The sequence below is a fragment of the Strigops habroptila genome, chromosome Z, assembly GCF_004027225.2.
Source record: "Strigops habroptila isolate Jane chromosome Z, bStrHab1.2.pri, whole genome shotgun sequence".
Taxonomy (NCBI): domain Eukaryota; kingdom Metazoa; phylum Chordata; class Aves; order Psittaciformes; family Psittacidae; genus Strigops; species Strigops habroptila.
The window spans coordinates 26,058,504-26,076,266 of NC_044302.2; the positions used below are offsets into that span (position 1 = coordinate 26,058,504).

At 36.8% G+C, this 17,763-nt stretch overlaps 1 protein-coding gene across 1 annotated transcript in view; it reads right to left on the reverse strand.

Annotated features, from left to right (window-relative positions):
- The window catches only part of ADGRV1 (adhesion G protein-coupled receptor V1), a 273,160-nt gene that overhangs the window by 179,984 nt on the left and 75,413 nt on the right, over positions 1–17,763 (reverse strand). The window contains exons 42-58 of the mRNA XM_030511555.1: positions 17,504–17,645; positions 16,842–17,104; positions 15,069–15,244; positions 13,984–14,108; positions 12,488–12,654; positions 12,262–12,405; positions 11,617–11,724; positions 10,874–11,126; positions 9,725–9,847; positions 9,298–9,520; positions 8,624–8,828; positions 7,481–7,627; positions 5,383–5,638; positions 3,052–3,260; positions 2,187–2,360; positions 1,578–1,760; positions 652–831 (exon numbers count right to left, since the gene is read on the reverse strand). Coding sequence (XP_030367415.1) covers positions 652–831; positions 1,578–1,760; positions 2,187–2,360; positions 3,052–3,260; positions 5,383–5,638; positions 7,481–7,627; positions 8,624–8,828; positions 9,298–9,520; positions 9,725–9,847; positions 10,874–11,126; positions 11,617–11,724; positions 12,262–12,405; positions 12,488–12,654; positions 13,984–14,108; positions 15,069–15,244; positions 16,842–17,104; positions 17,504–17,645 — 3,078 coding nt within the window. The remainder of the gene's footprint in view (positions 1–651; positions 832–1,577; positions 1,761–2,186; positions 2,361–3,051; positions 3,261–5,382; positions 5,639–7,480; positions 7,628–8,623; positions 8,829–9,297; positions 9,521–9,724; positions 9,848–10,873; positions 11,127–11,616; positions 11,725–12,261; positions 12,406–12,487; positions 12,655–13,983; positions 14,109–15,068; positions 15,245–16,841; positions 17,105–17,503; positions 17,646–17,763) is intronic.

The following is a 17,763-nucleotide window of genomic DNA, read 5'->3' on the forward strand; positions in this document are numbered from 1 at the left end:
AATGTTCAACACACCACCAAAATACTACCTTGGATGCCCTGAATTGTAGGAGAGGATGGAAACTATTTCATTATTGCCAAAGAGAGGTAGCTGTTTGGCTGGAGAAGAAAGAGTAAAAGAAGCACCAAAGTACACTGTGTGATTAAGCAGAGCAACCAGCTGGACTGGAGCAGGAGAACAGAAAGACAAGGAACTGGTTATTTTGGGACTGTTTGTGAAACGATGAAGAATGTTGAAGAAAAAAAACCTGTAAACCAGGAACTAAACATGATGTGATAAAATAGTTTGGAATAAGAGTTAGAGCAATAGGCTAAAGAAAGCTTTGGTAGAATGGTATAAAAGCTAGAGCAATAGGCAATAAAGTGATTTGCTGCATGAAGATGCTCTGAGTCCGTGCCTTACATATGCCACACTGAATTTTTAGTAAACTGAATTAAATTGATTCAGTAATGCAGAAATCTACATCTACACAGCAGCAGTTTTGTTGTTACAGCCATCCTACACAGCTAGATGAAGACAAGCACTAATATGGCTTTCAACGAAGTCATGTCTTCCACTGCAATGAAGGCTCACCAAAATCAGCTATGTGTTAGCGACACGAACTCACTATCCAGCTCTAGCAGAGAAGAGTGTAATCCACATCAAACTCACGTTCTTTTCTTCAAAGCCAAATACTCCAACAGGCGAATCATTTGGTGGAATAGCAACAGTTACCAGGGTGTCATCCCCAAGTCTTGCACCGCCTGTTACCCTCACCAGGGCAATCCTGAATATCTCAAGAAATTCCACTTCACTGTCATCTATGATTGTAATTTCTATTTCTCCTCTAGCCTGCAGAAAACATTATTTAAAAAAAGAAAAAAAAGAGCAACCAAGTTTAATTTATAAAATTTTGTGAATAGCTTGAAAAAAATAAAAAGTATAAAATAGATAAATTTTATCTAAAAAAAAAGATAAACACTCATTGTTTATCTTTTGTTTCTTACCATACATGCATAATAAGATAACAAAATTTCAACAGGAGTTTTTAAGTCCAGCAACGTAAACCTTGTACATTAAAGGCAGCAGACTGCTCTGCTTTGGTAGTCAGTAGAAAGTGCAAGTATGCAACATTGTATTTAAGCCAAAATTCTGCTCACAAGGTATATCCCATTTGCCAAAGACCAGTTCTGTTCACTTGAAATCAAATCCCCTTGTGTACACTAAGTATGCCAGGGACAGCATGAAATTTAAAACTATATGTAGAAAACAGCTAAGAAAACATACAGACTTTATAGTAAAGACATGTTATGTTACAAATTTTCAGTGTTTCAGGCTTTATTATTAGAAATTACATCTTCACTTGTGGAAGACGCATTTGGTCAACATTTCGTTGACCAAATACAATCCTATTTTGTCAATGCTCATGAACATTCTAATTTTCCCTGTTAAGGAACTGAAGTTAGGAGCATCATCCACAGACATAAGGCCATAAACAAAATGTTTTCAATGAAAAGACACAAATTCTGCTGGAAGGAAACATGAGAAACTCTTAAGCTGGTAACCCAGAGACAATTAAACTTTCAGAAAGCACATACCTCCCCATTTGCAAATGTAAGGTTTCCAAATGATGGTGTGAAGTCTTCAAAGCTAGCAGTTGCACATATGGCTTCCCAATACAGAGTTGCTGACCCAAACCTCCCAGCCTGTCGAACAACTGGAAGTTTCACTATATTCTGTGGTGGCGGTACCTCATAACCAACAACAGCTCCAGTTATATCCTGTAAAGGCAACAAGAAACTGCTAAGTGTCACAGCAACTTTGGTTTGTGGGATTTTGGGGTTGGGTTTGTGGTTTTTTTGCATATTGACTTGAAGGTAAAACTAAATGAAGAAATACATAATCACTTATATATTGGTCTGAATTCAGCACTGACCTTGCTCTGAGCAAAAGTCTGGATGAGATGACCTCCTGAAGTCCCTTTCAGAATATTCTATCACACTAGTTTTAGCACTTCCGGCTATCTAATAAATTTCATATATTAATTGTGAAGAATTAAGATCGAATTGTTTGTCTGGTGTCTGGCCTTTTTATCCAGAACAATTTAGTATCATAAAGCTTATTAGAACACCATCAAAACTGGTCCAAAAACACAGACTCTCCTGTTGGAATGCTACTTAAAGTACTTTTCATTCAGACTTACTTACCTTTGTAACATTGAAACTAAATACTCCTCTGGCATCATCATTTTCTTCAATTGTAATTTCAGCTATTTCTAACCCAAGCCTCTTCACGTTTGGCTGGCCCCCAGTGGGAGAATCAAGCAGTCGCACATCAGTAATGTTGATTATAAATCCTTCCTGTAATTCTGGAACATTATCCTGCAAAAATGTCATTTTTTAAATAAAACACTGTAAGTTATAACACATGCAGGAAACTGACTACTTGTAGGCTGCTTACTGTTCAAAAATTCTCTGCACATGAGACCATATAACCAACCCCTTGCTTCACACCATATGAAAGGAGAAAAAGACTGCCTTTGCTGAGCTTTAGAAAATGAAGTTGGCAATCAGATTCCAGATCTGTCAGAACAGCAGAGAGCAGTGCTGGCTGTCTCTTGTTTCTCCTATCTACAAGAAAGTTGGCTAGATCTTAGAAACTAAACTAGAACTTGAAAAGCAATGCCTCCATTCTGAATATATTTAAAGAACATACATATTTTTGGTAAAAAAATTAACATTTCTTGAACTACAGAATAAATATGTTAAGAGCATGCAAAGTAAAATAAATCTTCTGTAAAAATCTACAACAAGTTGAAAAGCCAACATTTATAATCTTTTCCTTTGTCATTATTAGATGTTAATTTTGGGACTACAACAAAACAAATAATTTAGTTCATTCTCATTGATGAATGCTCGAAGTCTTCAGAAAGCGATGCCTGCCATCTGATGAGGCAAGAATCCCATTTCAGCAATTTCTAGAATGCTAAATCCTACTTCTGGTACAGAAAAGGCACTATTTTCCCTTTCCTTAAAAGACATTATTAGCTAAAGTCATTGTTAGACTACTCACAGGCAAAATAGTGACTGTGACAAAAGTTATTGTTGCGTTCTCTACCATAATGATTGTCTTCTTTTCCAGTATATAATCCTCATTCTCTGTTGCTTGGTTGGAGAGTGGGAGTTCAAGGTTAGGCGCGGTGCTCAGCTGAACTCCAATCTCTCCAACAAACCCTTGTTCTCGAACAATTTGTAAAGTAAGAGTAGTAGAATTCACTTGCCCTATAACAAGGAGAGGAATAAAATAACACACATTGTTTTAACCCTGGCTCTGCTTGACTTTCAGTTCACCTAATTATACTGGAGCTGCTTGCTAGAGCCCACTTCAATTCTGCTTAGAAACACAATACTTGGATAATTCAATGAGTCAGGCAAATGAGCACCCGCAAATGGAGTGAACACAAACACCACACAGTGGGTACACCTGGAAAGCATTTTAAACCTGGATCTGGCGGAAGAATAAACCACAGAATGTTTCCAGTTTTAAATGTTTGCTACACAAACTGTTACTTCAATATGACCTGTTAGGTTTTTTTTTTCAGTTTTCCTTCAAAACTCCCATCTCACTATTTTGTATGGCGTTTGCATGCCTAGGAGATCACTGTTGATTCTAATACAGAAAAGAGCATTCGAGGCAATTACTCTGGCTGTAAATTTTGCATTTCCTTCACTCAAATTTTGAAGTAAGTGTTCAAAGGCCAGGTTGGACAGGGCTTAGAGCAACCTGGTCTAGTGAAAGGTGTCCCTGCCTGTCGCAGGGTTTGGAACTGCATGATCCTTAAGATGCCTTCCAACCCAAACTGTTCTGTGATTCTATGATTTTACAAAAACAAGACACACTTATACCAGTCAGGCTCAGATCCCTTTTGAGAAAGAAGATTTGCAATTTTTACCAATGAACCATCAAACACAGCACTTGGCTGAAAGTGCTGGGTTTATGGCTGAAGAAGTAGACAATAAGACAATAAGGGTTTGTGCTTCCACAATACTTACACGTGCTAAAGAAAGGGCAACGCTAGTTCCCTTTACAATAGAACTGGTGAGGAGGTTTTATCTGCAATAATATATTCTGATGAAAAATGTATTTTTCATAAATTTCATTTGTTAATATGGACAGAATATTGAATTGCCAGGAAATTTCAGTTGGGCTTTTTGAAGTATGAATAGGCCATGAGGCAACTGCTGGAAAACCCCCAGGCTGTGAGAAGTGCCAGAACGCCCTGTGCCATCAGGGAGGACAGGAGCTGCAGCACCTCAGCAGTCTTCCTCTGGCCGACTGCCTGGCACATCCTTTACAATTTCACTTAGACCCTGGAAGGAAAACTGACATAACCCCACCAAACACACAGCTGGCAGGCAGAAAAACCCTGATTCAGTTTTCCTGATGTGGAATTCACTCTTCCTCTGCTGTCTTCCTTCCCGTATGCCACACAACAAAGAGCCTCCCTTTTTCACCCAGTTCATGAGGAAAGCCTTTCTATGTAAATTGTTTTAAACAATATATCAACCCCATTAAATGGGCAAGTTCGTCTTTTAATCTAAATAGAAGAATTTCATGTATTAGCAATTAGCATCACAAGATGCCAAGATTTTAATAACTTACCCCCTAAACAAAAATTACTTAATAATGTTGATATATGCAATGTGAAATACAGCACAAAATGTATGTGATGAAATGCCATAGTCATATATTTTAAAGGCTATTTCTGGTTTAAAAAAATGTAGAAAAATGCTGATCTATATAAAAATAAAATACCTATAAAATAATATATATAACTATATACATGGTCACATATATTCTAAATTATACTATATATTATAACGATTCTAATGAAATACTACAAATCATATTACCTATTGTATATTAGGTATTACATATTATATGATATATTATATGATATGTCAAATAATATATATCAAATGTATAAAAAATACATTATATATTCTATATTCTATAGTATATATTATATAGTATATACTATAGATCTATCATATATTCTATGTTATATATTATACATCATAAATTGTGCATACATATTATCATATATAGTATCCATCATGCATCATATATATCATATATCATATACTATATATTATACATTGTGCATTATGCATTTTGTGTTATGTCTTATGCCTTATGTATTGTGTATTATATATTACATGCTATATATTGTAATGATTATAATAATATGGTACTTTAGAATGGTTATAAAACATATATATGATATGTATATAATATAAAACCATGATATACTATATATATAAAACCAATATTACAGCTTCAACAATGCTGACTTTCAAAAAGCATATTTTTTTTTCCTAAAAATGAAGAAACAAGACTTACCTTCTGGCTCTGTGACTTTAACAAAGAGGGACTCCACATGCCACCCAATCACACCGTGTGGAGAGTCACTGGGTAAAATTGTAAGTACAGCTCTTGCCCTATTGGGGTCGATGACAGCTCCTTTCATGGTATCCTGAACACCCACAGTGGTAACACGGGTGAGTGTGATTTCCACGGTCTCTGCAAGCTCTGCAACACTGTCCGCGAGAATTGTCAGGGTGACTGTGGACAGGGCCTGACCTTCTGAAAATGTAACCTGAAGTTCAGAATGAGGGAAAAAAAGAAGTCAAACTTCTTCTCAATGCTCTTTTACCATTTTTATTCTGTAAAACTCTATCAATTAAAAATACACATATATATATAACACTCATAGACACAGGTATATACGTATACTTACACATATATGCATATATATGTATCATAGAATCATAGAATCCCAGGTTGGAAGAGACCTCAAAGATCATCTGGTCCAACTTTTCTAGGCAAAACATGACCTAGACTAGATGTCCCAGAACCCTATCCAGCGAAATCCTAAAGGTGTCCAGGGCTGGGGAATCCAGCCCTGGGGAGATTATTCAGAAACCAGGACAAAATCTATGATTCTATGAAACTTATTTTGGTATCATTAAGCTACCTATAGATATCTGCTTTGTAAACAGGCATCCAACCCAAGACCTCTTTCTGACAGCTACACTCCAATTTCAGGAAAAACAGCTCAGCTATTTCAAAGTGACCACATATCTTCATTATCACAGAATCACACAATGGTTGGAAGGGAACTCTGGAGATCACCTAGTTCAACTGCCACTGCTAAGAACAAGTTCAACCAAAGCAAGCTGCTCAGCGCCATGTCCAGACAGATTTTGAGTATCTCCAAGGAAGAGTCTTCACACTATCCCTCAGTAACCTGATCCACTGTTTCACCACCCCTACAGTAAGGTTTTTTTCCTTATGTTTAAATGGAATTTCCTGTATTCTGCCCAATGCAGGCACAGGGCATGGTCAAGAAGTATCTGGCTCCATCTTCTTTAATCTTGACCCCATGACCCTCATAAATAGTTGTAAGATCCTCCCTGAACATTCTCTCATGTATTAAATGCTCCAATCCTTTCATCACCTTCATGGCCCTTTGCTAGGCAAACGGTGGGCGGTTTGATTAGGTCTCTCAACAAGGAAGATGTGTCTATAGACACTTAGGCTTAGGAAATACTTTCACTTATGCTGAAAGATAAACAGAAATCTCCTGTGAACAAGATATACCTTTACTTTACCCTTCTGTTTTTTCCTACCTGCAAGCATATGCAGGAAATCATGCACTATCCATCAGGAATGCTCAAGGAAAACTTCAATGATTTCAGTATGATTTTTTTAGCTTTCTCTATTTCACCTCTGTTGACTTTTCTCTATTTCTTATCTTACTTCAGACTCATTATTTCCGGGTGTAAAGTTTATTTCTAGAGTCTGTTGTCCCTATTCCCTCAGCTCTGGTTTGCACTACAGCTCTAATGGCTCAAAGCCCATAGGGCTTTGTATTTTCTACAGACGGCCACGAGGTGGAGGCCTTTGACCTGAAGAACCCGGCGTCTGTCTCTCCTAAGGCATATAAGAGCTTTGGCTAGCAGGAAACACTGGGTTTTAACGTGGCTGAAAATCTGAACAGTCTTAGAAACAGAGAGAACTGGGACTTGTCATTATTCTCCTGGTCCACTGACGCTCTCAGGTGTATTAACAAGGTCAGGACAAAGATTCCACCTATGGAAATTATTTGACACAGTATCTGGATCTCACAGCAGCAAGAAAGGAAGATGGGGAACAGGACAGTGTGGATATACATTTCTAATTCCTGGAAGCCATCCTGGTCCTAGAATTCCTGGTTCTAGAAGAGTGAGCGTGATGGTGCAGTATTATGTGGTAGCCAGCAGTGCAAACTGCCAGAATCACAGGAAAGGACCAGGAAGTAGAAATTAACAGAAGAGTTGGTCAATCTAACGTGTACTATTCTTCTCCCTCAGCATACCTGCACCTACTGTCTGAGACAATACAGTCAGTGCTTCCTAATATCAGTGATTATGTATATATGTATCAGATTATTACATACCATTCCAGAAGCTGGAAATACATCAGTTATGCTCCCATTTGCAATCCACTCCACTGTAACTCGTCCATATGTTCCTATTAAACGTTCAATATTCAATGTAATTAAGCTGTCCTGTTCCATTTCTTCAACTTGCTTAAATAAAGAACTCTGGAAAACATAAAGTAGCAGAGCCATAACATTATTTTCTTACAAAGAAAACTTTCTTTAGGGGTCTGGGTATTCAGTGAGGGCCAGTGACACTGGGAATCAAATAGGTAGCTAAATACATATTCACTGATTAAATTTTTATGTCCTAATTTTCAGATCTACTCAATAATCACAGGTTTCATGGATGTAAGAACTTCAAATGTCAGGCCTCTTTATTCTAAGACAAAACAAAGTTTCTCTTGTTGGGTTTTCGTTTGTTTGTTTGTTTGTTTGTTTTGGTTGGGGTGGTTTTTTTCAGTACAGTATTTATATCCAAATCATATGAAGCACATAACAAACAAGAGGACCTTCAAGAGAGACATATTTTTACTCCTTTTACTTTATTGCTATCCACCCTCTTACAGAAGTCCAGATGCCATGTTTCATTTCAGTAATGACTTTTCTGTGGTTTACATTTTCAGTATGCCTTTAGTATAGATCTGTCTAGATAATTTCTACAGTGTTAGATGATTTAAGAATTAACCACTTCAAATAATACCTTCAGCCTGACATTTTTCCAAAGAAATTATTTTGTTCTGGCAGATTAACTCAGTTAGTTAGTACCTTTTCAGGGGAAAAGGATCTACAGATTTTTTTACTTAATTCCCTTGATTAACCTCGATTAACCAGTAGTGACTCTATGCTGACTTCATAAATGCCATCTGGAAACTGAATTTTTAGGTTGTTGATAAACCAATCTGATAAACTAATGTGTTAATATAAAGGTAAGGGGATTATAAAAATCTCACAATAGGGACAGACTGTATCATCACATAGCAATGCTAAATGGATGTTAAAAAGCTTCTAATTCAGATTGCTAGTTTCTAATTCAGGTTGTTACAAGACTTTAGAAAAACAATCCTGTCACATGGCCCAGTTTACAGTTTTGGTATGTTTGTGTTCCATTATTCAGAAATTATATATACATATTTTAATGATTTACCTTAGCAGTTTTACCTGAGCAAATGCAATGACTCCGTAGGCATTGTCATTGGAAGGAATAATTATGTTAACAAAACCATGAACACCAATCTCTGCGCCTCCCTTAGGGTTTTTCAACCACACTTTGAAGCATTCTTCCTCCTCTGGGATGATGTCATCCAGGATATTGACTGCTATCACAGCTTCCATGTCCCCAGGTTCAAATATCAGTTCACCTGAACTGGCATAAAAACACACACGTCAAATAATTATAAACTGAGGATAGCTGATTGATGAACTTTGAAAGCACTGCTGTAAATTTAATAAGCTTTTTTTGGAGCTGGAATGACTGTTTATATGCCTAAGGAAACAACTGAGGTTTAAAGTTAGTGGGGTTTGTGTTGGGTTGGTTTTGGGTTTTTTTTAATTATAATCGATCATAGAGCTACTGAAATTAATTATGAAAGTAATTTCATTTAGCCTAAATAAAAGCTTTTTTAAAAATCAGGTCATAACTGCACGTCCTTTCTTGCCATGTTTTAAGGCCAGTCATGAGGCTGTTTGTCTTCAGGTTATATTAAACCTGCGAAAAATTAAAAAAAAAAAAAAGCTTATATAAAGGTTAAATAAACATGTTGTATAAATATGTTATGAATACGTTATAAAGTTATATATATATATGAAAAATATATAAAACATAAAAAACCTACCTAGGTATAAAATCTGACTGGTTGGAGATAGCAGTCAGCTCATAAATCTGGGAGTGGGACTCTACAGATAGAGCAATCAAGCTCTTGCTGGAGTTCAGGGACTTTGCAGTAGCTGAAGTGATATGATCTGCAAATGGGGCTTCCAGCATTACAGAGAACTGGTTCCCTTCCGAGTTCCAAGAATACAGTGATGTTGTGTCCTCACCAGATAGGAGGATGTGAACTACATTATTAAGGAGGGAAAAAAAGAAACGTGCAGTGATACATTTAAAAGTTCTTCTTGTAATGGTAGAAATGCCCTTGGTAGCAAAATGATTCTAATAACTTCAAAAGTCTGACAAATAATACCAAAAAATAAGCACATATATTTCTGCAATTCCAGCATTATAAACTAGGATATGAACAAATATTGCCATTTAAGTCTTACCTAAACCAGAAGGAGGTAAGAAAACATGGATGCTTCTTACAGCGCAGACTGGAAGAGACTGGAAGTGTCTAAAGGTAGATTGCCCCGTCTCCCAGATGAAAATTTCAGAAGAATTTCCAGATTCTACAAAAGAGAAAAATGAAAAACTTACTTACATTTGTTTGCTGCTTGTTAGCCAAATCACACACTATTTGTGTGATGTGGCCATTCAAAAGGCAGACTTTGGCAGCTTTAATTACAAAGGGAGACCAATAATCACATTTTCCTTTTTTCTTGGTGCATAACTCTGTAGTACAACTGATCACAGAATCACAGACTGGTTTGGGTTGGAAGGGACCTTAAAGCTCATCCAGTTCCAACCCCTTGCCATGGGCAGGGACACCTTCCACTAGACCAGGTTGCTCCAAGCCTCATCCAACCCGGCCTTGAGCACTGCAAGCGATGGAGCAGCCACAGCTTCTCTGGGCAACCTGTGCCAGGGCCTCACCACCCTCACAGGGAAGAACTTCTGCCTAAAATCTCATCTCAATCCCCCTCTGTCAAGTTAAAGCCATTCCCCCTTGTCCTGTCTCCACAGGCCCTTGTCCAAAGCCCCTCTCCAGGTTTCTTGTTGGCCCCTTTAGTCATTGGAAGCTGCTCTAAGGTCTCCATGGGATGATTCATCCACCAACATTTAAGGCCTCTTCTGCACACATTCACATATCAGATTATAAATACTGCCAGTACACAGCAGCCAATTGCAAAGAAACTACAATATAAACTTTTCAATCAGCATAGAGATGTACTTAGAAAACAGTGCCTAAAGTGCAGTATCTATAATAAAAAACACATATAGTTTGCTGACCATTGATTTTTGCACATCACAAATCTCAGAAAAGCTTAGAAGGGTTGCAATCAGCAGCTACATGGATAGTTAGAAATGCCTATTGTTCTTGGGAAAATAATTCACCAGTTTCATAAGTATTTGAGAACAAACACAACACTTTTATTTTTGAGGGACAAACCAGAGATTACTTTAATAAAATGCTTATCAGTGAATTGTCACTCCCCTGTAATACTTTAATCCCTAGCTATTTACCCCAGATGCCTTTACTACCAGATAAGCCAGCATATACTTTGCAAACTCAGTGTTTGTCTTCTGCTAAATACCTTTTGCAGCAATTACATAGATATCCGATCCAGAAATCCAGGCCTCCATATATTTTATTTCTTTTGCTGGTAATTGATGAAGATTCCTAAACTCATTATTCGACCACTGGTACAAGAGCAAGTTCTGACTGGTATCTGGCAGAGAAACTAATAGGTACATAATACCTCCTCTAGCAAACAATGCTACATTCAGAGCTCTGTAAAGTGGAAGTTGATGATGAAGCACAAATACATCATTATGCCACTGGAAAACCTGTGGAAATATGAAATATTTATTTCATTATATATTCATAATTAGCACCGAGAGAAAAGAAATTAAGCGTTATGATGAAAAACTGGAAAGACTTATAATGAACTGAATTCCTCATTTCTAAGATAGACCTTATATTAAGCTAGAAGCACACTGATAAGAAATGATCCTACTGCAAGCAGCTGTGCCTGTTCTTCAGATTCATAGGTTTATGATCAGAAGCTATTTCTGTTCTTATAGGTGTTCAACATGCTAGATTTCAAAACAGAAATAACACTAGCAGTAAAATCAAACCAAATACAAATTATGTGTCAATGTAGAGAGTATTGGTACAAGTCTAGAATTTTCAGTCTCACAAACCCATAATAGAAAAGTAAGCTTTTTTTTTTTTCCCAGAAATATACATTTCTAGGGTTTTTTATTATTCCTTCATACTTCAAACTCAAAACAAACAAAACTGCCCATATAAAAGGGAAGACAAGTGTAGTCTAACCTGGATGGAACTGGAACTGGTTGTGTGACTCATAAAAATCAAATAGTTTTCTTCATCCACAGCAAAATGTTTCACATGTGTAGTATTCAGAATAGATAAAGTCTGTACCTGTGAGCAAAATGCGACAAAAATGGTGGTTGGAAGTCTCTTCAATTGCCAAGTTTATATGTATATACACATATTTTCCCTGCCCATAGCAGGGGCTTGGAACTAGAAGATCTTAAGGTCCCTTCCAAGACTAATAATTCTATGATTCTATGATTTTTAAAAATTATGAAATTACACATAAAACTACATATAAAATACATTAAATTACATGTAGGTAGTTTTACAAATATGTCTATATATGTGGGATTAAAAATTAATATAATGTTACACATTTCTCAGAAAATGTTGTATGACTCGATTGCTCCACAATTTCTTCCTCTTTTACAGGTCATTTTCCTCTACCCCAAAAATATAAATATAGAACCACATAAGACAACCATTTATAAAAACTTACATCACTGAACTCATGCAGAGTGCTAGGAACACATACTAGGTGAGAACAGAGTGCTGTTTTCTCAAACACGGCTGGACCAGAGGGCTTCCTGAAGCCCTTTCCACCTCCATTATTTTATGATTTTTCAAGTAAAACAGATTCACCTTCAACAGTCTGTGTCCAGGCATGAATGCATAAACACTGCTGTTGGAAGCTCCCTCACTGGCTCCTCCATGAGTAATCACAAGGTAGGGAGAGGTATGGATTTGGAAAGACAGACAGCCCTTAGGATCCCACATGCTGAAATTCTGAGAGAGGAATAAAAAAGTAAAATTGAGACTTAAATTCTTTATTAAGTAGCATGCTTGGTGTCTGCTAGCAAACATTTACCTCGACAGGAACAAAAACTCCTTTCCACTGGTAGACAGTAGAAAACGTAGCTGGAGGTGTACGCAGCACAATACCGTACAGGATTTGACCTGATGTAAAGAAACACCAACTAGATGCTGACTCTTCCACAAAGCTTTGCAAGACAGACAGGACACTGATACTGCCCCCTGCAATACAGTAAAAGAAAATATTGTTTATTCCTGAGGTCTTTTTCAATGCCTTTTGCATTATTCACTTGCCAAAACCAGACCTAGTATCAAAAGTTTTGAAGTAGTCTCTAAATAGTTGGTATATGTAAATACACAGGTATATGTAAATACACAGTTGGTATATGTAAATTTACACATATATGTAAATAAATGTTACAGTTCTGAGGATCTAATGAGAGTTAAAAAATAAATTTATTATTCACATATTACAATTACATATGGAAGATTCTTAGGCAATTTGAGTGGGATTCTGAATGATTCAGTTTGGAATTCAGCTAGTAAGAAAATTAGCTAGGTAGCAAGGAGTGAAAAGTGACAAACTACAAAATGAATGTGTTTGTCTTCTTTCCCCCTCTCATCGCAACAATCAGTCATGGCACTAAGATTCTTAAACAGCCTAAGCTGTTTGACTGGCTTACAGAAAAAAGTACTGTGTTGTCAGAATTAAACTCCAAGAGCTAAACTCCCAATCGCACAGAGCTGCTGAGCCAAACAGAGTGTTCATCCATGTTCAAAACCAGGAATTTTCTTTTTTGCCTTGTTAGTTTCAGTCTGGATTAGTGATCAGCTATACATGTATCAGTACTGGAATAAAAAGGTTTAGCATGGAAATAGGTACAAATGGGCAGAGATGGAAGGATAGCTTCCAGTGACAAGTGGTGCTTCCGCGGGGTTAGCAAAACCAGTGCTGTGTAACATCTTTGTTGGCAACATGAACAATGGGATCAAGCACCCTCAGCACATTTGTTGATGACACTGAGCTGTGGGGTGTGACCGTCACACTGGAGCAAAGGAATGGGATCCAGAGGGACCTGGACAGGCTGGAGAGGTGGGATCATGTGAACCTCATACCTGGGTCGGGGTAATCCCAAGCACAAACATAGGCTAGGGAAGACTGCATGGAGCAGCCCTAAGGAGAAGAAATTGGGGGTGTTGGTTGACGAGAAGCTCCCCATGAGCTGGCTTCAGTGTGTGCTTGAGCCCAGAAACTCCCCGTGTAAAAAAGTGAAACAGAAGTCTAGTGACAATAATATTCATATAAGCAGGAAGTAGAGCAATACAGATTATTGAAATTCTGACACAAGTGGCTGATGACAAGGTCACTCTTAATGAGCTAAGCTCTTTTATCTCCTAAATATTGACATGCTTAGAAAAATATTAATTAATCTGATGAAGTCTGAATACATGAATCTACATTCCAAAGTTACTTCTCCTGTATTTCTGGCTAGCCTCTTGCTATAACCACTCTGACAAAAGCAGTGGAAATTCTCAATAAAGTGAACGTACTGATGCCAAATGCAGTATCCGACAATGTCTCCCACTCAACACTCACAGGCACGTTGAGCCCATTACTCCGTGAAACTTTCAAATAAACTGTAGTGTTGGCTTCTTCAATTATGAGGAAATTTGTCCTAAATGTGAGAATTGTGAAAAGAAATTAAGAATGTATTATCTTTATGGTATATGAATAAGATTCTTACAGAACAATTTTGGTGCAGAATACACAAGAGAAGTAAAATAAAAATATTAGTGATTAGTTTTGCTATCTGATGGACTGATAACTACATTAATTGAGGTTGTCCAATGTTTCTTACCACAAGACCTTGGCAAAATCACAGGCAATTCAACAAAATCTTAAACCAGCCTGAAATTTAACGCACCAGCTTCATGGTTTAAGCTGAATGATTTTTCATCATATAGAAATGTCATTCCATACGGTTCATTTGCTTTTGAAAAACAGCCCTGAGTGCCAGTGTATTTTACACAAACTTAAAAACAAAAATCAATTTTAAAATGCATGACTCCTTGGGTACTGATCTGAGGTTTGGAGCTCTTAATATGGATTACTATCAGTTGAATGTTTAGGGACTATTGAAGTACTGGTTCATGAAAAAATACACTGGAAAATATGATAGAAAAGGTGTGATGCCATTTCTTCAGACTAAGGCTACATCAGGTTTACGTAAAATGTGCCTTTTATACTAGAATGTATATAGAATGTAAATGTGCTAGAAAAATTCAAAGCTAAAAAAGTGTTTACTTAAATATTACATGAACATTTAATTTAAATAACATATTTATTATTTCTATATAATATAAATATTTTATCTATAATATAAACTATTATATTTAAATAACATAAAAATATATATTTCTAATGATGAATAGTCCATTTTAAGTGGGTTTCTGTTCTTTTGCATAGCAGTAATAGTATTTGACAGACAGGATACTTTTCAAAAGTAGAAATGTTTTACAACTGGATTATTGAATTTCTTTAAAGGGATTCATCAAAAACAAAATTGTAGAGAGATGCCATCTCTATTGGACATGACATAAAAAAATTTCCTTTTAACTGAATCAGTGCTTAGTACCTGTTTGTAACTGGATAAATGCTGAAAAGCCCTAGTGGAGCCTGGTTCTGTAATACTGTAATCATAGTTTGCACTGTTGTGCCCAGTGTGGCTCCTCCAGTTGGATTGAACAGGGTGACAACAAAGTGCTCATCCATTTCTGGTTCTTCATCCAATATTGCGGAAATATGCAGTGTCTGACAACAAAACAAGCATAGAAAGTTGTTGAGACTTGACAGCTAATGATGACACAGCCTTATCAGACCATACTCCTGTTTCTATTCTTTCAGTGTACGCCTTTGGTTAGCACAGCAGGAGAACAGCAGATCTTGAAACTGGAGAGGACACATCTGAGGCAGGGATGGCTCAGGATGAGGTTCTAAAGTCATCCGTCTGGTGACCTCCATTGGTGCAACACCCGGACAAGCATAAATATCCACTTTCCTATTTTCTTTCTCATTTTTTCTTTTTCCTCTCATCCTAAGACCCTCTGAAATGTAGTAATTTTTGATCCTTGTCTCATACTTTAGTTCTCTACTTACTCCCCACACTCCTTGGTAATTCATAGGCCCCGTATGGCTACCTGATCCCCTAATGTAGCTCAGTCAAGTTGGTTTTAATTTACTTTAGTTGGCAACTAAATTAGTGCCAGGGAAATAAGGTAATTCCATTACTGTTGCTGGGAAGAAAGAAGGTAAAAATGCAAGAATAGAGGGGTATTTGAGATACTCTTGCTCTTCTTGACACTTTTTTCCATTTATTGCACTACTGTGGATGAGACTAGGATCCTCTCAAAGTGTTCTGAAAGTAGCAGAGAATTATATAGAGTTAGGTGCTTTCATTATCATTTGGGGGTCACTGCCATCCTTCCCAGCACCCAAACAGGCAGAAGTTACAGAGGTTCACATAGCTTTGCTGTAGAAAAAAAGTTAGTAATGATGGATCAGGAACTAAACTGAGCTTACAACCTTTCAGATCCCTGTTTACTTCTGCAGTAGATCATATTTTAGAGATCAATTTAAGAAGTCCTTGACTTCCCACAGATCTGCTACACTAACCAGCACTGTGGTTCCAAATGCATTTAAGGTTCGCAAACTGAAAAGCGGTATTTCCAGAAAGTTTTGTTTCAGATTCTACCCAACTAGCCACTACTAACTAACCCCTTAACTTGTTACTGACCCTCGCCTCACTGATGAAATAAAATAAAATTAAATTAAAAAAGTAAGCTGCCATTTAACCTTCAGAAGGGTCATGATTTCACAAACTTAAGCTGCTCATTATCTAGCTGACATTCTCGCGGGCACAGTATAGAGGCCGTGAGTTTAATACTCCCAGAGAATAAGCAATTTTTCATTCCTAAGACTCTCAGAGCTGTTCAATTTTTGCATTTGCTGCAGCATATTCTGTTTAGTTCAGACCCTCCGAGGTACCATGTTACAGAATGGGATTTTTGCTTCAGCCTTAACTACTTATATGCATACATTACCACTTCATTTCAAAGTTTGTGTTCCAATTGCATGTTGAATACATACGACAAGATGTCCCTGTGCATACATAAACATTGTATACCCATTATATTGTTTTTAATTTACCTCATCTACTACAGAGGAATACCTACAGAAGAGCACATTTAAATTTAAGTAAGTAGTCCTGCTCCCATGAGACGATTTGCTCTGAGAATGAAGGAAAACATAAGAAAAAATAAACACAAGAAAAACCACAGACATTTCTGAAATCTTCTCAACAATTTCACAAAAGCTTTCTTCACTTCTTTAGTAATAACTATCATATTACCTTGAATCTGACTCCTTCTTCCAGCACAATATATCCTTGAGAAGGGGTCAAATCCACTGATGGCTCTGAAGAATTAATTTCACTTACAAGATATTGAACAGTCACGGTGCCAAATATCCCCTGAGGAGGTTCTCTAATAATATTTAATACTGCAACACTTTCCATCAAATGGAGAGCTGTTTGCTCTCTCAGAAAGAAGTGATCACTGTTATTGAATGACAAAATTCCATGGCCGTCATCATTGGCAAGTATAGTAATTGTGGCTTTCAAGAAAAAAACACAGTAAACATAGTAAAATATAATTGTACACATAGATAAATGAAATACATATAACGACAAATCCATTCTTCCTTTAGTGTATACATAATGGGTTTATGTCCATGATATTACTTGAAGAGAATATGTAAGTAAGGAATATTTCTGGACAGGAAAAACCTAGACTCTTTTATTAAAAATCTCACTTTTGTACTTTTTGATTCCCCATTTTACATATTATCTTGTTAATTGAATAGATTTCATAGAGGTGTTTAAGAACTTTCCAAAGGAGCAGAAAGATCATAGCAGGGCAATGGTCTTTTCTGAAATACGGTTATTCAGAAGAATAAAATTAAAATGACGGCCATAAAATTCCAAAGAGTAAGAATATCAAAACTAAGTTTTACCTGTTGTGTTCTCCCCTAATTCCATCCCCAGAGAGGGATTCGTTAAAATTAATTGGAACTTCTCAGCACCTTCAGGAATATCATCATCAAAAATTGTAACAACAACAGATTTATTCCTTTCTCCATCAGCAAAAAAGAGAGTCTAGCATTGAAACACAGAAAGCATCAAATACTTAACAGCTCTTAATACATACAGAATTTTTCAACTAAGGTAAACAGAATTATGTTCAACGGGAAGTAAGTGGAGGCAAGAAGAGCTA